This window comes from Doryrhamphus excisus, linkage group LG8 (genome assembly GCF_037039965.1).
Source record: "Doryrhamphus excisus strain RoL-2023G ecotype Guam linkage group LG8, RoL_Dexc_Guam_v1.1, whole genome shotgun sequence".
Classification (NCBI taxonomy): domain Eukaryota; kingdom Metazoa; phylum Chordata; class Actinopteri; order Syngnathiformes; family Syngnathidae; genus Doryrhamphus; species Doryrhamphus excisus.
The window spans coordinates 15,060,236-15,084,689 of NC_136364.1; the positions used below are offsets into that span (position 1 = coordinate 15,060,236).

Sequence of the window (24,454 nt, forward strand, 5' to 3'; positions counted from 1 at the left end):
TGCACTTGACATCCTCCGCCCCTTCCTACATCTATGAATTATGTTGCCTCTCTGCATCTCTGATTCATTTGATGACTCAGGAAAATGGCGTGGCATGTAAAATTAAGTGGATGTGAAGACGCAGATGAAATGGAAAGTAGGGGGAAAAAAAATGAAAAAAGATGTGATAAGTGAGCATGTGAATCCTTGCGCCTGGGATATAGGAGCTATGATACATGGGAGGGAGTGACACGTGTTCTCTGATCAGGGCTTGCGACGTGACGGGGAGAAAAAAAATGTTATGCCTGGAGGTAAACACACTCAGTGCTTTGATTTTGTCACACTCACTCACACACATTTAGGAAAACACCTCTGGGTAACCGGCTCCTCGTCACTGCCATGCATCCTGTCATTGCCTTCTTCCTCTTAAAAAATAACAAGACATGCATGAGTGTAGACAGCCAGAATGTATCCCACTGGACATCTTCCATTTATTATGCCTATATAGCCAAAAATCTGTATGCGGATCAAAAAAGATCTGCTGTGACGACTCTGTAATCATTGAAAAATCACAGAAAAAAACAAATACAATTGATATCCAGTCATGTCCCTGGTGTAAAATCTACAACAGTTTCAATAACTTTGTGTCTTTGTGTCAAGTTTGTCCAAGGGAGATGATGATATCTTCTTGTATTTTGTGCACCAACGGCTCGGCTAGCTTTGGTTACTCAACCGTTGAAGCGTTTTACATGGAGTATGACCAACTACAATGATATCGGTAGAGTGGAGACCTCCTTCAAGGTTGATTGAACTTGAAGGATTAAGGCTTTATTTGTCACTTGTACAATGTACACAGATCCCTTGTTTATCATTTTATTACGACTCAAGCAGTCTGAGGTGCGGCAACGTAAACCACTGCAATACATTTGGAGCATGCGCTCAAGCATAGGCAAGTGTGAATTATGTGGAGTCTTTGTTTGTTTCCGGGCAAACAAAGCTATCAGAATCGGGTGTGTTGGCCAAGTATGTTTACACAAACAAGGAATTTGACTCCGGTTAAATTAGCTCTCACTGTACATATACAGCCGCATGGTGATGAGTGGTTAGCATGTTGGCCACACAGTCAGGAGATCGGGAAGACCTGGGTTCGAATCTCCACTTGAGTGTCTCTGTGTAGAGTTTGCATGTCCTCCAGTTTCATTCCACATTCCAAAAACATGCATGTTAGGTTAATTGTTCATGAATATAAACGTGACCCTAATGTATGCAGGGGATAGGTTCCCAAAATAGCCCGCTAAAATCTGCAAAGTTGCCAACCTCATTCATTTTCAACTATTATAAACAAAACCGCTCAAAAGTTTAGGATCACTTGTTTTGCAAAGAAAAACTAATTTTAACACTTTTTTTTCCATTTCACAAACAATTAAAATGAATCAGATGATTTTCAAAGAAGGATCTACATTTTTGCATAGAGGCCTACTATCAACAACTGTCAGTCCTCTGCATCAATCTCCTGGTATGGCTAACTAATCCAAGGTAATCATTTTATTAGGCTAATCGATTATTCGGAAACCCATCTAAAAATCTAAACTAAAACTAAAATCTCTTACCATGCTGTTAACTACTCCCTTCAGAGAGCAGCACAAACTGGGTCTAACAAGGACAGAAAAACGCTGCACAACTGTGCAAGAAGACAAATATCTCAGAGTGTGTAGTTTAAGACAAAGACGCCTCACAGGTCGTTACCCGGCAGCTACCAGTGTCAGTATCAACAGTGAAGCGGCGACTTCAGGATGCTGGACTTCATGGCAGGATCGCCAAGAAAAAGCCATATCTCCGACTGGCCCAACAAATTTCCCAGTGATCCCAAACTTTTGAGCGGTAGTGTATGTCTATAGGCTGTAAAACCACTCACAGTACACTTTACACACTTTTCTCAGGCATGCGGACATTGTTTGACATTTCTCTCTTGCTTAAACACTCTCAAAGTTCACATTTCGTTTGAATTTTAATTCAAATTTTTATTTAATTTCAATCTCATGGACACTAAAAAGGAAGTGACTCACCACATTCACTCTCCTGACATGCTTCGTCCCGGTGCCGTTTGGCTGTAGCGTTTTTGTATCCTTGTTAAAACATATTGCTCCTGTGTTTTACTCATACTCATAGGCTTTCATTATTTCATTATTCCATGAAGCAATCCTACAACCATGGTCACTAGCAAAGAGGAAACATGGCAGTGGTGCAGAAAGAGATTGACTGACAATGGCCTACAGCCAAGCAGAAGCAGAACAAAATGGGCGGGGTCTCCCTTCAGCCCATCAGGACTGTTGTAGCTGGCCACAAATAGCGAGAGGAACTGGACAATATTTGGACACGTCTTCAACTCTCACATCATTATACGACGCCCTCTGCTGGTAGCAGTAGTAAATACAAAAACACACAATCAACAAAGCACATATAGAGCATTCTAATACACCACAAGAACACAGAACACAATATGCATGTTCATACGCTGTTAAAAAAAACATGTTAACAATGTCAGGTGAACACCCACATCATGAGTGTACTGAAATACTACATGGTGTGGTAAAAGGCAGATATGTTACAGTATATTATTTTATATTGGCACTTATCATATCACTTTATCATTCAAGCTAATGTAAAGTACCACTTGCAAAGTACCTCAAATACATAAACTCAATGAATTAAATACAATAGAGAATGATACACACACACATATAAGGTATGATTGAGGTCTCTTTTTGCAGAAATGACTGCAAAAAAAATCTTTGGATTTGTCAGTCATTTTTTGCAGGCAGGGGAGGAAAAGCTATTTTACTATTTGTACATTGAACTGTATTAGAAATGTATTTTCCGTGTGTTTCCAATCATACCTCATTAACATCATTCTGGCAATTTTTCAACTGCTGTTTTTGATCAGGAGTGTGGATGAACAAAAACAGCAGTGTGAAAGTAGCTTAAGACAGTAGTCGATCTGTTTCATGTTTGCTGTAGCATAGCTTAATCAATGGTGGCAATCTGGCACCATCGATACACAATGTCTTTAGCTTCACCTTGAAGAAACAACTCCTGGGTAAAGAAGGTAGTCAGGGAATTGGTCCATCCCTTCCAATCCACCAGTCTGGATATGTTTGATTTAAAAATAATAATAAAAATAAAATAGAAAAGTGAGTATTCCTGCGCTGAAAATGAACGTAGTTCAACTTTCTATCCAGACTGAACTAGTTCCACTAGACGCTCGAAACCTTTTTGATCTTAAGGCGCATGGAATGATCATTTCAAGACACGAGAAGGGCAACCTCTCTTCAACCCTCTCCGAAAAAAAGAGGTCACAAGGGAAGCGAGAGGACACTTCAAATTCAGCTCATATCACGTGGAGCTTTCTTGTGGGGTGGGATTGAATAAGTGAGTAAGAAGAAGAAGCTGGTCGTCTTGATGAGTGCAGTCCCAATGTTGTGGCTCCTGGATACGCTCCATTATTGGGACGTCGGAGGTTTGCAGCATTTCTTTTTAGGTTTCATTTGAAAAACCATTCAAACTGGTTACACAAAAGTAGCAGTTTTGTTTTCATTCATTCATTTTCTACCGCGAGGCGGGGTACACCCTGGACTGGTGGCCAGCCAATCACAGGGCACATATAGACAAACAACCATTCACACTCACATTCATACCTATGGACAATTTGGAGTCGGCAATTAACCTAGCATGTTTTTGGAATGTGGGAGGAAACCGGAGTACCCGGAGAAAACCCACGCATGCACGGGGAGAACATGCAAACTCCACACAGAGATGGCCGAGTGTGGGATTGAACTTGGGTCTCCTTGCTGTGAGGTCAGCGCGCTAACCACTCAACCGCTGTTTTTTTTTTTACATTAAAACCAATGTATTGTGATTATGCCGTACTTTACACTCAGACTGTATACGTAAGTACAGGTGGTCCTCGGTTTACGATGTTCCGTGTTCCAATGTTTCGAGGTTAGGAAAGCAACCCCATAAGTTAATCAAAAACCAAATTTTAGTCGGTAATATGATGAGCAGCATCGCTTATTATTATTTTTTACACTTCATTATATCTCCCAAAGCAGCAGTGTGCCGAAGAAAAGGAAAGTCAACACCAATGAAGTGAAAATAAACATCAGAAAAAGCTCAGAGACGAGACACAAAGGGATAAAAAAGTAAGAAGTTATTCTTCTTTTTATTAGTTTGATTTCATTCCTACATTTACGAATAAGTTAGATATAAGTTCCAGCTGGAACTAAAACTCGGGTTACGTCACTGTGTAGAAAAGGAAGTCATAGCCCGAGGACCACCTGGACAGAAGAACATCATGGCGCCATACCGGTTTACGTTATAATTTCAATAACGTTTCAATCGATTTGAGTGTTTTGGGGATTGGGGAGAAAAAAAAGCCTTTGAAAAATACAATGGTTCTTGAGTATGTTCGGGTTTGGTCCATTTTGTCGCATTTTGTCAGTTGATCCAGTCCGTTTTTGGACGAGGAAGTCACTTCAAGGTTCTCCACAGTCCTGCAGACAGCAGCAGCAGCCAATCAGAACACTGACACAGCAACACAAAGCCTGCGGAATGCCGACGTCTTCAGAGATCCGTGGTGATGACGGGCGTCACACCGTGGATGAGCAAAGTGGGGCCCAGGTTTTGAGTCAGGAGCTCCAACTGGTGCAAGTAAGCAGTGTAGCGACGGGTGTCGGCCGGTGGGCGGGGCAAGTACAGAAAGCGCACAGCGGGTGGTGGCCACGCCTGGTCGAGGATCAGCTGATTGACAGCTGACAGGTAGTCATCTGACAGCCGCGTGGTGTTGCTTGGAAAGCTATTGGAGTAATTATCGTCATCGTCCTCTTCATCTTTTCCCCGCCTCTGTCCTTCCTTTGTCGTATTACGGGATTGTGACGCTTGCTTTTTGTCCCATTCACCTTGTCGCTGCCAATGTAGCGCCACCTGCTGGTCCCAAGGCACAGGGTAGATTTGAGCTTTAATTCTCAACTCTTTCAGCAGTTGTCCGAGCTTCTCCTCCGAGCCGCTCACGCTACGTCCTTCCTCCACACACAAGAAGAGACGTAGTGTGGCTTTGCGCCAGGCTCGGACCATGTTGAGGATGCACGCTAGCTGCAGTAAGAACAGAGAACAGGTATCCACGTAGCTGGAGCTGTCTGGGCGCAGCAGGTTGACCGGCCAGACGTCGACATAAACGGAACTCTTACCAGCAGAGGAGGAGGTGGCTGAAAGAGCCTTTACTCGGTCGAAGTTATTAAAATAACGAGCCAAAACCACATTCTTCAGCATCTTCATAGCATCTGCAATGATTGCGACGTATTCCTCTTCCCGCAAAACCTTTCCGTTATGTAAGTTTTCATTTTCAGTGCTGTGACTGGACGCCCGAAGGGGAGCAAAGTGGAAGGGAGTTGTGTGCTGCTCAAGATCCTGCGAGGGCCCTGAAAGATCTGTGGATTGACTTGCGGAAAGCTTATCTTTTGGCAAGCTGTCATCGTAGAAACCCAAGACAAGGGTGTTGGGACGCATTCCACCTAGAATTGGCAATGGGTTATGGTCATTTATTCAAATTCGGTTGATTTCGAGTTGTGTTCATGACATAAAAACACACACATACTAAAGTGAGAACCGTGAGGTGACAAAAATGAAAAATCCAGTGGTATCTCGGTTAGTGTGTCCCCCTGTGAACATGATGTTACGCGCTAACGATGGATCTGCACGATCTATCGATAGCGCTGCGCCCAAGATGGATCCATCGTTAGCGCACAAATCGATCGATTTCTGCGCTCACGATCGATGGTATATTACTGCGCCCGGGATGGATGTGTGTAGTTTGTTGAGATGCCAACAGACGGCAGCGCTGAGCGTTGTTACTTACAAGAATCAACAAGAAGTCGATGCATGCAAATTTCAAATCTTTGATTAATTGTCAAGCAGTTCACTTTGTTACCGTTCTCGGCGGGGGGAGTGTGAACCCTAACCCCTAACCCGAACCTGAACCCAAACCCAAACCCTAACCCTAACCCTGTCATTGTATTCAATTAGCAGATTGTCATTGTCATTATATCGTCAGCGCAGTGTCAAAGCATCGGTCTCCAGCGTAAGGCATCGTGAGCGCAGAAATCGATCGATTTGTGCGCTAACAATGGATCCATCTCGGGCGCAGCGCTATGGATCGATCGCGCAGATCCATCGTTAGCGCGTAATAATAATATATACAAAGAAATAACCCTGATGCAACTATCATATCGACTGACAGAAATGTTTAAGTAACACTTTTGTTTCATTATCAAGTCAAAATCAAGTAATTGTCAAGTTACTATGGTACCCATTATGTCATTGTATGGTCATATCACCTCGTACTTCAGTATGTGACAAAAAATAAAAAAAAACTTAAAACTATTAAGAAAGCAGGAAGTGAACAAATTAATGATTGTATGAGAGGTAGGATTTAATAAGCTTTGCTTCTTCCTACTCCTTTTGGACATGTGGAACGGTGAACTGATTATGTGATGCATTCAATTGTAATCTGATGCATGTTCAAATGAAATTAATTAAATTTTTCAAAAGACAACACAATCATACTGGCCATTTTAGATTATTTAGACCCATTTTTCAAGGCACGTGTAATATTGTGTTGTATGGCTAAATAAACAGGGAACCGACCAAAAGAAAGATTAGACTCCTGTCTTTCATGTGGAAAAAAAAGTTTGTTTCTACCTTGTTTTGTTCTTTTGTAATCAGCAGATGTCAAACATAGATAAGTTTCAGGAAAATATCAGTTCCCGACTAAAACTTGGAGAAGCTTTTTGTGAAAAGATACATTTGAAGCATAACTTTGACACCATTTGTTTGCTTTTGTGACAGCTCAAATATCTAAACAACTATATCGCAACACAAAAACGAAGCTGTATATAATTGTAATTTATTTACAAATGTAACTATTTGTAATGAACTACATGTCTGTGCATGTGCATGAGTTGAAAATTCCCCTAACCATGTGTAACCTTCTGTACGCTATACTCCTCCATGCTCCTCCACTTCCTCCTTGCTGTCGAGTGTGTTTTTATATGTAAATGATCTACGCTCTTATTTTGAAAAGGTTGCGGATGACTGCAGAAAGTTATGTGCAACTTTTTTTACTTCTTACATACGACATAGACAACAACCGACAGCGTAATATTTAAAACAGGTAAGGCTGTTACGTCAACTTTATTCTATATTTGACTATTAATATCCTTACTCAAAGACAGCCCTAGTTTTTTGCATGTAAAATTATAATTGTAAAACTATAAAAAAAACTAACATTTGATGTATGTATGTATTCAGTTAAAGTCTGTTTTGCTTAGAATTAATGATGCTCACTAAGGTTGCACTGTATTGCCATGAATTCATAAAGATATGCAGGTCCACCTTGTAGAATGTCGTCTTTGGAACAGGTACAGCAAAACTGAATTGTAAGTGTAAAAGCAGATTCCCCACCTTAGAGATAAAGTACATTTAAGCGACAATGAGAAGTAACGATGGTGACACTGACCTAGTCCAGAGATGAACAGAAGGTGCTGGATTCCATGCCGCACTGAATCAGCCAATGTCAGATTGACAAAGGCTTTAATGTTGAGGTAGTCCACCAGGGTTAACCAGGAAGCATACTGAGATTGAAGAGGATCAGAGGGTAAAGTGTCTGAGAATGAGAGCAGGGTTGCAGGGAGGGAAGACAAATATGGTACATGTTTAAAAATGCACGACTGATAGGAAGTACACACAGAGACAAGCACGTCGCATATCACTGAGCACCCTCCATATTGAATGCATATAGAGAACATATGTACACCTCTGAGTGCAGGAAGGTGGTCATTTGTAGCTTTGTTCAAGGAACATCATTTCATTGGCCGTATTTTGAACCCTGTGAGGATGGCGTCGTTCATTGGTGCATTCCCATCCATCCATCTCATCAATTATATTTTTCATTCACTTAGTGATATCATCCTTTTTTTGCATAATAGTCTTTCTTCCATCTGTTTTTTAACCTCAAGAGCAGTGCGCATTCATTCATTCATTTTCTACCGCTTATCCTCACGAGGGTCACGGGGGGGGGGGGGGGGGGGGCGCTGGAGCCTGTCCAAACTGTCTTCGGGCGAGAGACTGGTCACCAGACAATCACAGGGCACATATAGACAAACAACCATTCACACTCACGTTCATACCTATGGACAATTTGGAGTCGCCAATTAACCTAGCATGTTTTTGGAATGTGGGAGGAAACCAGAGTACCCGGAGAAAACCCATGCACGGGGAGAACATGCAAACTCCACACAGACATGGCTGAGGGTGGAATTGAACCCCGGTCTCCTAGCTGTGAGGTCTGCACGCTAACCACACGATTGCCGTGCAGCCCAGTTAGAATTATAATCTAGTTCATTCATTCATTCATTCATTCATTTTCTACCGCTTATCCTCACGAGGGTCACGAGGGTGCTGGAGCCTATCCCAGCTGTCTTTGGGCGATGCTCGCCAGCCAATCACAGGGCACATATAGACAGACAACCATTCACACTCACATTCATACCTATGGACAATTTGGAGTTGCCAATTAACCTAGCATGTTTTTGGAATGTGGGAGGAAACCGGAGTACCCGGAGTACATGCAAACTCCACACAGAGATGGCCGAGGGTGGAATTGAACCCGGGTCTCCTAGTTGTGAGGTCTGTACGCTAACCACACAACGCCGTGCAGCCCAGAGAGAATTATCATCTAGTTAAATCTTGAAAATTGAAAATGTCTGTTAAGAGTGTTGTTCTTACTGAGATCTCCAAGTTGAACATGTCCCAGTACGTAGAGTCCGCTCTTTTTAATATCATTGATGAAGGTGATGAGGCCTACACTGCTCCGAGGGTTGGAAACCATCAGCAGAACCTGAGGCCTCCAGAACTTCACATGGTCCTTCCTCACATCCAGCATCAGCAAATACTTGCGCACCTAAATTGACAAAAGAAAATAAGCAGGAACGTTTTATATTCTCTGTCAGGATTGTAAACATAGTAATGTTTGACAACATTTATTTATTTATTGTTATTAGTTGTACTAGTAGTAGTAGTTAGTGGATGTTAATGTGATGTTACCCTGATGAGAAATAGACACCACGTAAAGTACTCGGTGATAATGTGACTCTCTCAATGCTAATGTGTGTGAGTCTATATTATGTCTAATGTGTGCCATATTGAGTAATATGAGTGTAAAGGTGACTATAGGGGTGCTATTTCCTGTCTGGAGGGCTCTGAAAAAAAAATATATTATATACATATATATTTAGGAGGTTGTGAACAGGTCTTCTGTGCCTTAACTCCAAACACATTCCATTTAGAAATAAGGAATCCTACTGCACAGAAATTCACTTAGGTTGAAGTAAATACTTTCACTTTGGTTTTAGTATAAATTTGGCTTGTTGTTACACACTGCAAACTAGAGTGTTTGGCAGCTAGCCTTTTTTTTTGGTGTTTCTTGAACTTTTTTCCATTCGATGATGGACTATCTTAGTAATAACATTTTCCAAAATCTCTATTTGAATGATTTACACATGCAAGGAAACGCATAGCTACGGCGTTTTCACTCTGATTGTACATGAATTCTAGTTATGCATATTTACCCCCCCCCCCCAGCTCTTGAAACCCAGGAATTGGTTATTGGTGCGATTTCATCTTTTTTCCGTGTATGCCTTTTACTTGAATTTTCATATTTTAATTTTATTTCTAAAATGCACCACACCAATACAAAACGAGCCAGGACACCCCCGGACACCACTGCTTTTATAGCTCTTCGTTGGGGTTAAGCATACTGACGTGACGTCAACTCTGTGAGTTCTGTTAGCCTCTTTTGTCAAGAACGAACGAGTGTAATTGGTAAAATGGTAGAGAATGAGAGTGTTATTGCATGTGAAAGAAATAAATGTGTTACAACATTCAATTTTATTGCAATATTGGATATGGGCTGTATGCCCTCTGAATGAGTTACATACACACAGGAAATAATGTTCACTTTATATGCTTTCGACCAATGAAATAATAAACAAAGAACTGTTACAGGGGTGGAGATCAACTGTCTCCACTCATCTTATCATCAGTCTTCTTTATCTTCCTATTTTCCTCTGTCTTCTCATCCATCAGGCTATCATCATTCCTCTGTCGCTTTGGCCTCATCCATCACTTAGTTTGCTCAATCAGTCACCCGCTGTCTGTGCTTATATTCCGTCTCCATCTATTTCTTTACTTGATACCATCAGCGTCAATTCGCCTTTTTCTTACCCGTGTCTTTCCTTAACACTGTTGTCAGCAGCATTGTTATCTGCTGGTGTGTTTTTGTTGTGAGCGCTTCTGACTCCCTTCGTTTTTGCAATGTCACCTAACTGGCAATGCGGTCACAGTTGGATCTTTGTGATATTTACAGTGGTTATATAATGTCTACACACCCCTGTAAATTAAGTCATTACGTTTTTATTGTTGATATCGTCAAGCAGAAGAAATTAGTCAAGCACTTGAGGAGGTGGTAGACAATAGAAAGGGAGGGATTTGGGGAAGAAGGAAAAAGTGCAATAAGGTAAGTGGCTGTAATAATGTTCTGCCTCTTGACAACCGCCATCATCCGTCTTGGCAACAGGCCTTTTTGGAAACGGTGCTGTCACCTTGAGAGCAACAGGCTTGCCGACGGAGGACATAGCGAACCGTGTGACGTAATGTCGTGTGCTTATGCAAGTCCAGCACTTCATTGAGGGGAAATATGCAGTGCGTGTCAGTTAGACCTGGTATAAAAGTGATATATGGTTGTTGAGGAAATCACCGCAATGAATGTGTATGAGTTTAGAGAGCGCATTTGATATGTGTTGTTGTCTGCTGCATAGACTTGGCTTACGGAGGCGGCAGTCTCTGCGTTTGTGTCTTCATAAACATTTTAAAGAGATTGCTTGGCAGGAGCACCATTTTTTTTTCTTAAGTTGAGAGGGTGAGATTTTAGTTGCTGTAATAATGACAACGCGGTATTCTGTGTATAAGTACATGTGTGTGTGTGTGTGTGTGTGTCACACCTGATGGAAAATAAGAGCCTGGCTGATGTAGCCCCAGCTGGAGGTTGGACTGAGGTAGTGAATCAGCAGAAGAAGCAGCAGCATGAAAGCAATGCTGGCCGAGGCGTAGATGGCGTTGATGAGAAACATCATGACAGCACAGCCCACAATGCCCAACACGCACGTATGCCAGGTGAAGTAACGAAATGTGGGCCTGGGAAGAGAAAAAAAAGGTCAAATCCCTCTTTATGGAGACAGAACTTTTAGATTTTTCGAAGATCATTTTTCTTTTTCATTGAATGACCAACCAGTCCAAGAAAAAGCTGTAGTAATTCTAGACTTGATCAAACTTACTTAAGATTGGTCAGATCAAAAGACAATCACTGCACTGATTTCAAAACAGGATATTAGCATCCACCTGACTACTCCAACTACTTCCCTAAGCTACACTTTAAGCATCATGGGAATTGTAGTTCTTTTCATTATAAATTGGATGCATCACTAGCCACGTATACATAGACCCGAATATTCCAATTCCATTCGGGTTATTTGCTCAAATGAAAAGAATCTAACCTTTGTATACACCTCATTCCGAAAGAAAAGTGCCAATCCGAATGAATATTTAATCGGATTCACAGAGGTGGGATATCCCTTTCCCCAATCCGATGAAGGTATCTTGTAGCCGCCAAACGGAAAGTTGTCAGACTGCGTTCTTCTTTGTGGTGTTTTTCTTCTTCTGTTGTTTATTGGTGGTTGGCAAGCAGCTTTCGTGTGCGTTACCGTCATCTGTGGAACAGAATCTAAACCCTTCTATATACGGCATTCACAAGTCCAGTTTTATTAAAAAAGAAAATATATATAAATATATATAATAATATATATAATATAAAACATGTCCCGAGTTTAATTATAAAATATTAGCAAGATTGAACTTTATCTTTTCCTGTTCCTGGATGCGTTCTTTCAGCGAATGCTGAGATATGACGAAACACGCAGCTTGATTTAAAAAAAATGGAGGCGAGCAATCGGCACTGGACTGCTGCGGAAAGTTTGTTTTTGATTCAAACTAAATTTCAAGACTGGACGAACAAAAAACTGGCAATACGGAGTTATTCCAACAAGTGAAAGAAAAACTCAGGGAAGTCGGTATCACATCATGTTGGTGTTTACGCTTTACTGCCATGCCCCATTGACTATTCTGGTTGATTATAGCGGCGCATGTAGACACGCGATTGGAATATTCCTTTCCATGTATACAATTGCTTTCGGAAAGGTCATTCGGAAAGATTCCATTCGGAAGGAGAAAAACTCCTCATGTAAACGTGGCTATTGTTTAAAGTTGCCAGTAAAATACAATGATGAGAACAATAAGAAACTGCTGATGTGTGAGTCTATTAATATTGAATCCTACTTCACTGGAATTCACTTATCGTGGGCGAGTCTGGAAACAATTAACTGCGATAAAGCAGTTAAAGAAGATAATGATTCATTGTGATGATTCAAATGATTCAGTTTTGTTCGCAAAACAGTTGTCCATAAAGTGGCAAGAGCAGAGGAGAAGTCATCGTGAGGTCTTTAGCTCTCCCAAAATCAAAATGTATTTCCATTGCTACCTTACTCTAGTTCAGATCCACAAAACTTCCATCCAAAAAGTCCCGTTCTGGCTGCTATTTTAAAGAAGTGACCAATCGTATTGAGGAAGGGCTCAATTCGAGGACGTTAAATAAACATCTAAGTGTGTCACATCAACAGAAACAATGCATTCTCTTCTTGTTCATCCTTTCCAGTCTTGTTGGTTGAGATCTGGTTGAGATCTTTCATATGGTATCTAACCCGAGTGAAGTGTGTCTACTTTTTACTAATCTGATAGCATCTTATGTCATTAAAGACACTCCACTTTTGTGTAAACAATAAGGGTACCCATTAACATTTCTTCCGTGATGATCCGGGAAGAGCCTGACCTGACATTGGCTCACTCCGTCAAACTTTGCTTTTATGTGTTGACCACGCTAGTGGCCCCTCATCTTCGTCCCTTCTTCATCCTCTTGGAGAAGGGGGTGTAATTATGATGAAAGCTCACTTCAGCCTCCCTGTCAACCCATTTTGTATGGCTTTCTCTTCCATCATTAGCGACAATGGTACCTCCATACAATCACCTCTTTCACCTCATTGCTTGGTTCTCCAGAAGCTGATGTCAATTTGCTGACGGAGCAAAAGTAGCCTCAGAGAATTATAGCAGGTACGATCCCACATGCTCAGAGTCGTGTCTAAAATGATGCTAAAGCCATGTTACGTCAGGCAACATAAGACACCGAATGACCGCAAGCAGCATGAAAACTGCAGTTTTCATGTCTGTAGGTACTCCTCTGAAGTGCTATTTGAAACCTGCTATCACAGAAGAAGACCAACAGTGTTTGTTAGTAGTCCATTGGCATGAAGATAGTGAATGTGACAGTTCTGTTGGGTCGCAGCATGTCATTAAGGGGTGATGGTGCGTCCCACAGCCAAGCCAGTTGAGAACCACTGATATAAATAATACACTATTGGGACAGCAAGGCTAACAGGCACAGACTTCTAGGCTTAGCTTTTATACTCTGCATGTCAGGAAGATAGTGTGCCAATTCAATTTAACAATGTTTGTTGTGTATTTATTGAATTATTTTGCTGTGAAAGTGCTGCTTAAAACCGGAATACAATAATTTACAAATGTCACTCAAATCCAATATTTGGTCATCCAACTGTGTTTTATTGCACTGTAGTGTGTTTAATGATTAAGTCTAATGATTTGGCCGAATACAAAGCTTTCACTGGTTGGTTCAGATGGTCAGTTCACACATTATTGCAGAGACAATCAAAGTGGTTCCAGAGAATCAGGTTGTAAATTTGGATGGCAAAGGACACTTAACTGGTGAAGAAAAAGTGATTGTGTATCTTTTACCATGATAATTAAAGACTACCACCTGTTGCATAGATAATCTTTGACAATAATATGAACTGTGACAGTTTGTCTCAAATTTTGACCAATGAAAAAGTCATCCGGCATTATTGTGTTGCATCATGCGATCATATGTTCATTATGGATGTCCTGGTCCGATCTTCAGGATCGGGATTGGCTGCCAATCCAGTGTATTTTAAAAATCAGATTAAATTGGCTTCCGCCACAATATCTGGCCAATCCAGGCTGCCGTATAACATTCGCAACTCTATGTCAAACATGGTAGGTGTGGTAATTATTATCGTTTTTATAGTATAATAGTAATATAGTTCATTCATTCATTCATTTTCTACCGCTTTTCCTCACGAGGGTCGCGGGGGTGCTGGAGCCTATCCCAGCTGTCTTTGGGCGAGAGGTGGGGTACACCCTGGACTGGTCGCCGGCCAATCACAGGGCACATATAGACAAACAACCATTCACACTCACATTCATACCTATGGACAATTTGGAGTCGCCAATTAACCTAGCATGTTTTTGGAATGTGGGAAGAAACCGGAGTACCCGGAGAAAACCCACGCATGCACGGGGAGAACATGCAAACTCCACACAGAGATGGCCGATGGTGGAATTGAACCCTGGTCTCCTAGTAATATAGTTTTTATAGTATATTATAATAGTCACACAGAGGATTCATGACACTGAAATATATATAACACTAAAAACCAATAGGACACAATTACAGGCAGGCACATATGCAATACCAGAGTCAGGCATCGGCATTCACACATCAATAGCAAGGAACAAAAAACCCACAGCATGACTGACAAAGCCATTCTCTGAATAGTAAGCCTTTGCCCACTGTATACTGCCTGTGCAGACACACACTTGCAGTCAGACACACAAAACCAGTAGACATCTTTTCCGCTACATCATCATTTCAAACCCACCTACACAATGCCAGATTTAAGGGAAAGGGAAATATTTCTGCTAAATTAGTTATGCTAATTACAGAGCAGCTCCCCAGGGAGAGACGGCGCTAAATGGCTTTTCATTCTTTTTGCCTGGAAAGAGCCATGGGAGAGAGCCAGACAGGGCACAATGAAAGAAGCACACAGAATGTAAAAAAAAAAAAAAAAGGGAGGGAGGGACAAGAGACCTGTGGGGACGGCGGGTACCACTGCTGACTGCAAGAGATCAACAGTAAAAATGTTTTGCCTCATGGCGTCTGTCTTTGAAAGCAGCATTTTAAAATCCATGTAAACACCTTCACCTGCTACTATTCTGTTGCTTGACTCTCTAAAACAGGGGTCTCAAACTCAATTTACCTGGGGGCCACTGGATCTAGGGTCTGGGCAAAGCTGGGTCGCATCAGGTTTAAAAAAAAAATGCATTTATTAAAAACAGAAAAATATACAAACTTTCTCAGTGCTTTGGTTCCGATTTTCTACAATAAAAGCTCTGATAAAACATTCCACTCTTCTCAAATGTCTTAATTTTTATTTTTCTGCACAAAATAAGATGAAAAGTAAATTAACAAATCAAGAATAAAGAAAATCAATTAATCAGTAATAAATAAATATAATAATAATAATAAAACGGCAAATAAAAACTTAAGAAACCACATATAGTTGGTGGGTAGACAAATTATTTTGTTCAGATTAAAATTAACAAAGCATTATTAGAGCCCTGTAGACATGACAAAACACGACTATAGTCACATTTATACTTTTTTTTATTTACAACATATTGCGCAACTGCAGGGTCTTGAGACACATGCTAACTCGCAAACTAGAGAGCTAGCGACCTAAACGGTAGCCTTCAAGTTATTTCCTTTAAACTTAAATAGCCAAAAACTTACCACTTCCACACAGATAGGGAGGATAACTATTAACAGTTATTTAACCTTTAACATGAACATTAATCAAACGTAATATTTTTTTCTGGGTACATGATACCATACAGCATCCATATGAAACTTGCGCGGGCCGCACTAACATTAAACTTTCATATCAAGGCAGGGGCCTCAAACTAGTGTTCTGTGGGCCACATTTGGCCCACGGCCGCGTGTTTGAGACCCCTGCTCTAAAACTTACATTTTCATGCATCAATCATTGGAGTAGGCTTCCTCCACATGCACCAGTCTCTGTGATGGACAAATGATGCATGTGGAGAAGAAAACTGCAGTTTTTAAATGATTTTGCCTATCATCCACAATCCCCACATGAGACAGATGTCTTCCGTAAGACACCGAGGAACTACTTTCCTGGCTCACAGCGCCTAGATAGATAGCTGTGAAACCATGTGGCAGAATCAATATCATGGTGACAAACTCGATGGACAGTTGTCTGGTCCAGCTATCTGAGGAAAGTTTTCCAGTTGATGATGGTTAGATGGAAAAAGGTTTCTTCCACTGAAGGGTTTGTTAGTGCTAACTATTGTTTGTTCGTCGTGATGCAGTCTCTTGGAGCAGTGTAGTGTCTTCCTTGCTCGGTACACAAAGCAGCAGAAACACTCAATTTCTATCAGAATGGCTGGACATGCTCCACATTTACATGAGGTACTGACATTCTCGGCCTGTCTGCTACAACGTTTCAGCCTCCATCAACTTCTAACACCTTTACCTCATTTTCTATATAGCCAGGCTCAGAAAGGTTCTGGATCCTCATTTGTACCAAAGTAGTCAGCAGCGTTGGCTGTCATGAAGTCTGCCGTGATTAGCGGGAGCAAACAAAGACACGCATTCTATGTTGTTGTTATTGACAGACCTAGCGTGCGCTCTGTGAAATCAATGCACCCAGGAAAGAAGCTTAACATGACCAAAGCACTGTGAGTATTACATGTTGTAATACTCGTTGTTGGAGGGGGTTTTTTTTGCACTTGGATTTTTGTACCGCATAGAAACGTGCAGCTTTCTAATTAGTATCATTTTCAACATTATTTAATTGGATTCTTATTTGTCAATTTAAGAGTAATCTATCTTGCTTGTTGATTATAGGAGAATATGTTATTCAAATCAGACTGAAATATTCGCCAGTGATCTGCAGAGGCTTCTTGTTATCATAAAAATAAAGTTGCTGAAATTTTTTAATGCAAAAATGTATTTCAATGAATGAGACAAACTTTGGAATGCTCAAATGCAACAATTTAGATGTCACTGATGTAACCCATGAATGCATTTTAAATAATTTTGTGTTCAGCAGAAAATGGCTTTTCAAAGAGTCAGTCAAAGCAAGCCATCAAAATGTATTTAATCCACTCCATCCTCCTGTGACCTGGCAATGCATTTTTGTCCTCTGCAAGGGACAAGCATTTCAAAGCCTTATTTCAAATACCAAACATTACACGAGAATAAAGTGGCTGCCACAACAAGCATCATACTTTATGGGCAAAAAAAAATAAGTAACTAAATTTAATCCATTAATTAAAGTATCTTAAAGTATTTTAAGATATTGAAAACAACACATTTTGCAATGTCCTCTGTGGTGGACGTGAGGACATACGACAGCTCCCGCTACTACTACAACTACATTTTCACATAAAATGATGAAGATGGTTGAGGTAACAAATGCATAAAAAAACACGTGTGTAAAAAATAAACTACAGTACATGCTCTGACCAAAAAAATACTATTTGTATCATTTCCAGCTCAAAATCCATTTGTTTCTGAGCATCAATCCAATGTTAAATTGTCTGAAATATTGCTTGATGTTCTAGAAATTGGCATACATGCTTGTGGTGTTGAAATGAAAGTTTATTCTAGGTAGGAATCCTTATTTAAAATAAAATATTTTCATGGTTAGCACATAGAATATCTATTTCCAACCTTCTAAATATGTTTTTTAACATTATTAGAGTGCTCTAGACATGAAATAACACCCCATACAGTCACCTGTATGAGAGACAATAAGAGGTATAAGGAATAAAAAGATGTAATTTCACATTATAGCATTGGGGAAATTTCTTGTTTTTGTTCCTTTATTTACTTCTGGTTTCTAGACAGTGCTCAACATTACTGATATCTAGTTACCAGTTTAGAATACTACATATCTTTGAATTTAGGCATTTTTATGCTTGAAAATGCTTAAAAGGCCATAAAAAGTGAAGATTTATTAATTAATATATTTTTGAAAACTGTGACAGAATGATGCCATTAAATTTGAAGTGGGAAAACGACGAGGGATTACTGTGGATTATTTGTTTTTGTTTATAAACATTTCAGCTTTCATACAATTTGGTTTTGGGCAGACCCTATGGAACGGATAAATAACAAAAACCGAGGTACCGCTGTATACATACAGTGTGTGCTTGGGAGGTTAAAAGTATTCCCATAAATTTCAGAACTAATATTCAGTTTTTACTACAGGGGGAATCCATAATACAAAATGCAATGTTGGAGGTGATATGTCATAACAAGGCAGTGATGCACTGTGCCTAAACAGCTTCTCTCCAGTGTGACAAATTAAAAGCAGAGGCACTTATCATGTTTGGAATGTATCTCTGAGCCCAAAGGAAGGTTTTAATCCCAGAAGGTATGACTTTAGGAAAGCAGTTTGAGTTGGTGCATTTGGAGATCTACATCTGTCATGACAGATAGCGGCAGTCGCAAGCAGACATATGAAATGACTCATAAAAAGTAATTCAAATGCCAACAGTGCCACAATGTAATCATTGAGCTAAAGACACACTGATACCTTCCCCATGCCGCTGCTGTGTGAAAATGGCTTCAGGGAGTGTTTATAAATCAGGGTCATTGCAAGTGTCCTAGGAATGCAGGGCACACACCAAAACACAAACATTGTAAATTTAAATCTCTTAGCATCTCCAATCCCAGGTACTTGAAGATCCAATTCACATCGCACCCCCTCAAACAGTTTTATTGCTGGTCCCTCTCCAATATTGGGTCATAAGCAGGGGCCAGGTTTATGTGTTTTAATTAGTACACCGTTGCCATAGTAGCATCCAGCTGGAATATAATAACCCCTTTCACATATAAACAATGGTACCCATAAAGAACACAAACAAACGAGACGGAGCGAGAAGAAGGGAGAGAAGAAAAAAGAAAATGTACAACAAAATATTATATCCTTGAGAGTTGTTTTTATTACCTTTACCATCAACGTGTGACCTGTTTTAGGATATGACAGCCAAGACATACACCTAAATATTCCAAGGTTGCAGGCCGTAACAGGCTTGGTGTGTATACTGTACGTTTGGACGATTGTCTTACCTGAAATTAGGTGCAGAAGCCCATTCCAGAGCCAGGCAAGCCAAGTCCACAGCAGCATAAACCAGCAAAAAGAAAATGGTCACAATACTGGCAATGGTGTTGAGCTTCCCAGAAAACAGCACCAGCTACACAGCAAGTAAACAAAAGAAGACAGAGAGAAATAAATAAAGGAGAAAAGGAAGCACACTGAGAGAACACTGCAATGAAAAAGACCATTACGAAAAGAGAAGTTTGGGAGAGGCTGACCTGAGTTGACCGTATCTCACCAAAGTAAGCAGCACCCATTTTATTAGAATTTCTCAAGAGACAATAGTGTGTGGACATACTGCATCTTCAGGTAGTCAGTGTATATACTGGAAAGCGGTATATATTTACTGTCCTGTTATTGTTCAGCACACTTGGTCACGCATTTGGTCTAAATAAATGCCGACGTGTTTGGGGTTGTCAGCCATGTTGCCCAGTTTCCAACAGGAACAGATCATGCCTTGCTCAAAACGTCACAATATGTTTGGAATTTATGTTTCTCTTAAAGTGGACCTATGATTCTTTTTACACTTATTTGACCTATAAATGTTGTGAGACTGTTGTATTATCATGTTAAACGATGCCAACGTTTCAGATAATGAGGTTTGTGCATTTGGAAGTGGAACCTGAAACAAGTTTGGGATGACTCGGAACGCTCGGTTTCAGGGAGTTTATTCTAACACTGGAGAGAAGTCACCGGCTTCCTTATATGGGCGGTTAGCTGTACAAGCTGAGTGGGAACAGTCACAGCGGAGTGTGCTCCAAGGCGGGCCATGGGAAATACAGCGGCAGTAGGTGCATATTCTGGAAGATCTAGAAAGCTTTCTGTGCAGGTTAAAGTGTGTAGATGCTCTATAGGAGTCCACAAGTCAATACAAAGGGCCGATCAATTAGCATAATAACAATAGATTTAGTGGATTTTCTCTGTATACAAAAAACTTATTTGTCTCATATATTGTTATATTGTTATTGTTAATATGGTGTTAGCATTTCTCCATTCACCTCATAGGTGTGGCTAAGACTATGCATACCTTAACTCATTCGCAACCTAAGACGTATTTATTAGGTGTGTGAATCTCTCGCACCGAGGACGATTCGATATACATCTCGATGCACTGCCAGCGATACCATACTTTAACAATACATGGAATTTTCTGGCGATACGATTCACCCTCTTCATGATGCGATAATCATTTAGTTCAAATCAATGCAACCCGATATGACATGGTGCAATTTCTTGCGATATGATGCAATTCAACATGATGCAAATAAGCAAAGGGAAAAATTGAATTCAGTATGGTCCTACAAAAAATATTTGGCTTTATTCCTTCAAGGCACTTGGCAGTAAATCCAACTAAAATGCTGTTTATCTTTTTTTTACTATGCACCACTTCTTGATCATTCTTTTTGCCATCTTAAAACAGCAACGACTTTTCCCTACACTTTCACATCGGCTATGCAATTACAATAGTAGTGGTTCAGTGGTGGAGTAAAACAATTAAACAATTACTGCTGTAAAAAATACAGTACGCAGCAACAGCAAAGTTAAGATGACACTTTCAACAGTGCAATCAATGTTTGTTTATATTCCTGTCTGCAAAACATACTGCTAATATGAATGCGCTAGGGGGTAGGCTAATACAGTAGTGAGGAGCGGAAACATTACACAACATTACACATTATATACATTTTATACATTTCATACTTAAATTCTCTTGTTTATTCCGCTGCGGCTTTCATCGGTGTTGAACGTTTACATGAAAGAAAAAAATCAAACTTGTGCCTAGCTCAATCGAGTAACATTTGAGCCTTTGAGGTAAGATTACAATCAGACTTTTGTCATCAGTGAATCATTTGAATGGCGATGGAACAGGCAGAGAGCAAGAAGATGAGAATCAATGGTCTCTGAGGAGCTAACGATTTCCATCTAATTGCTCCCCTTCTACTCACAGGCAGTTGAAATGGGTGAAAAGGGCAAGGGTGGGAGCAAGGAAAAGAGAAAAACCGAGAGCACAAATAATGATGAACCATTCAGCCTCTTCCACTCACGTACAATAATGATGTTTTTTTTTCCAGGCCACTTTGCTCTAAAGATCTCCCCGTTTCTCTAGCCTCTCTGCCAATATTGTAGTCTTCAGGCTAAATGGACTTCTTTAAAACACTTAAAAGACATGATAGCTTATTTGAGAGTGAAAAAAAATAACATTCTGGTAGGTGCGATTTACGAATTATAGTAAATTTGGTCATTTTCGGAGGTGACTTTCACTAAAAAATATGCTTGTGTTTTTTTAGGCTACTGCTTAACCGGCTGTGTTACGCACACTGTTCAACACTGTTCTGTGTAGTAAATATCCCATGTCACAACATGGACATGGACATGGACCTTATACACCTACAGTGTATACTGTACAGTCATTCCTCACCACTTTGTGGTTCGAACATCGCTCCCTCAGTCTATCGCAGTTTTTATTAATAAATTCATTAATAAAAGGTCGCTGTTTCATGGTTGACTATGGCCTATTATCAGTCCAAAAAATATGGTAATGATAATGGTAATGGTTTTATTTCATTTGAACATGCATCAAATTACAATTGAGTGCATCACATAATCAGTTCACAGTTCCACATGTCCAAAAGGAGTAGGAAGAAGTAAAGCTTATTAAATCCTACCCCTCCATCTGGTACTTTTACAATCAGTAACTGTTACATTTGTTCACTTCCTGCTTTTCTAATAAGTTTTTTTTTATTTATTATTTATTTTATTTTATTTTTGTCACATACCGAAGTATGAGATGATATAAATTACAATTGGCGATATAAAAAATACAATTCATATGTGGTATTCTGGTCACTCTGCGTTAATAAAGTTACATTGATGAGACATTTCCTTACACTATATTACCTTAACACTGCCGTAGCATTTCCAAAATGACAATGAAAAAAAACCTATCCTCTCATTTCGTGTGTAAGTGGTACATTTTTTCTATCCTTGTTCCCCACACTTTTTCAGGTCCTTTCTTAAGTTTAGAATGCATAAATTGGAGGCTAACTAGTTAGCTTGGTAGATGCTTAAAGTGGCACATCAGAGTTGAATAATAGGAGTATGAAGTTGACCATAGTGGTGTTATTTCATTTCTACAAGACTATATTGATAAAAATATTTAGAAGGTCACGAACAGATATTATATGCTGTAACTACAAAAATATTCCATGTATTATTATTGAACCTTACTTTGCAGAAAATCACTTACAAAGCAAAGCACATGAAAAACAAACATCTAAGAGTTCCTCTTTTAATTTGGCGTGAAAGTAGCTAATGCTCTGTGGAGTTATTTGTTTACTATTGAAGCGCACATCACCAGCTGCAAGGAGCTTCATTGAGCCTGGCTGCTCTCCATGACGGGATTTTGCTTGACTACTTCATATTTCCTTTGTTAGCTGTAACATTGTACGCTGACACGTTGCTCTGTCCAGGGCTGATAATGTGCACATTATGCTGAATATATACTCCTCTCCAAAAGGCAAATTCCTTTATTTTTGCTGGAGACTGAAAACACTGAGCTTTGACATCAAAATATAACATTTTGTTGGAACAGAGAAACAAATTGAGCAAAAGTATTGAAACGGATAGACTTAGAATAGATTAGAGTGACTAAGACTGCATATTAAACACACAACATGGTTGAGATGATGTGTTAAGATCCAAAACTAAACTATTAATTTGACCCTATTAACTGTACATTGAAGATGTGATTCATATCAAAGACACAATGTGGCAGTGAGATCTACACAGAGTACCACATTTGAGTTTTGCTATGAATTTGCATGAAATTGCCTCAAGTCTCTGCTTTTTTCTTTTGATCACAGTTGCAAAATAACTAACAACGAAATATCTCATTGCAAAACACAAAGATTGTGTCCGCGTTGATTTTGCTGCCGCATCGTGTATTTGTGAATATCTCATCACATCTTCAATTAAGGTAAAAGTAACCTTAAATGTTAATTTATCTTTTTCATTCATCATCTATATTTATATAAAATAAATTTTGCGTGTAAATTATAACTATAATTGCTAAAATAACATTTTTCATACATGTTTTTAGACCAGTTCGTGTAGTGCCAAGCTAGTAGGCTGCAAACAAGGATGTTTTGGGATTTAAAGAAACTTTAAGCACACAGTTGGAATAACTTGAGCCCAAACCCAGTCAAAATTTTGGAATCCATTTTTTACATTAAGTGAAAACCGCAGCTTATGTTAACCAAGGTTCCACTATAAATAAATTCAAGCAAATGTTAATAGATACATTTAAGGATGGCGCTGCAACTCACTTGTACAAGAAACCAGGAAAGAAGCACAGAGACCCAGGGGTTACCGCTGTTGGATGTCTTTTTAGCAGGAGACAACGCCTTACCTAAAGGAAAGACAAGAAAACTGAGTATAAGTGATCAGGCATGGGTGGATTGGCCAATTGTACCAATGGTCAACGGACAGTGGTTTATTTATTTATTTATTGCTGCGACTTACGCTATGTGGTTCTCAATTATTTTCGGTCCTGGGGACCGAAATGTTTTCGATTTTAGATCCGACTTGACTTTCATGTCTTCGAGAGTTGAATCAAGACTTGGTGGTCAAGACTTGACACTTTAGACTTGCAAAACATTTTCTCCCATCTCTGCTATGCAACATCACATGTTTGTATTCATCTTCTGAATGCTTTATATTAGTATTTTTGTTCAGTCATTCAGTCATTGTTATACTTTAAAATATATGTAAAATATGCATAAACATACACATTCCTTGACTAATATTAGAAACAAACATCATTTTATTGTGATTTATTAATCACCATATTTATGAAAAAACAATGATAGAGGGAAGCTGAAAAATGTTGGACGACTGTATGTCAGGAAAATCTTATTGGCAAAACTAAGCAGTGGTCATGGAAAAAGAAGTAGTAGTTAAATACCAAACAAGTCATCTCTGGCCAAGGCATAGAGGATGCGTGAGGCTCCAATGAGGTTGCTCATGGCTGCTGAAAGTGTAGAAGAATAAACTCCGACCGTAACAAAAGGGTTCCAGATGTTGATGTCTCTGAGGAAACTGTAATCCTTCTGAAGTAACACTCTAGAAGGAAAACAAAAAGCGATCAATAGTGATTGGATAGTTACTCAAACACTTAAGATGAAGAAAGACCACCA

The 24,454-nt window shown here is 39.7% G+C and overlaps 1 protein-coding gene and 1 long non-coding RNA gene across 3 annotated transcripts in view; one reads left to right on the forward strand and one right to left on the reverse strand.

The window, feature by feature from the left end:
* LOC144899664 (uncharacterized) overlaps positions 1–24,454 on the forward strand; it is a 121,053-nt gene that overhangs the window by 92,266 nt on the left and 4,333 nt on the right. The gene's annotated exons all lie outside the window — the stretch shown is intronic.
* Positions 224–24,454, reverse strand: part of LOC131134932 (zgc:153039) — a 44,235-nt gene continuing 20,004 nt past the window's right edge. For both annotated transcript variants that reach the window (XM_058080644.2, XM_058080643.2), the window contains 7 exons: positions 24,223–24,380; positions 23,585–23,667; positions 19,232–19,356; positions 11,091–11,283; positions 8,818–8,992; positions 7,550–7,696; positions 224–5,546 (listed from right to left, as the gene is read on the reverse strand). In XM_058080644.2, the coding sequence (XP_057936627.2) occupies positions 4,600–5,546; positions 7,550–7,696; positions 8,818–8,992; positions 11,091–11,283; positions 19,232–19,356; positions 23,585–23,667; positions 24,223–24,380 (1,828 nt within the window). In that variant the 3' untranslated portion in view covers positions 224–4,599. The remainder of the gene's footprint in view (positions 5,547–7,549; positions 7,697–8,817; positions 8,993–11,090; positions 11,284–19,231; positions 19,357–23,584; positions 23,668–24,222; positions 24,381–24,454) is intronic.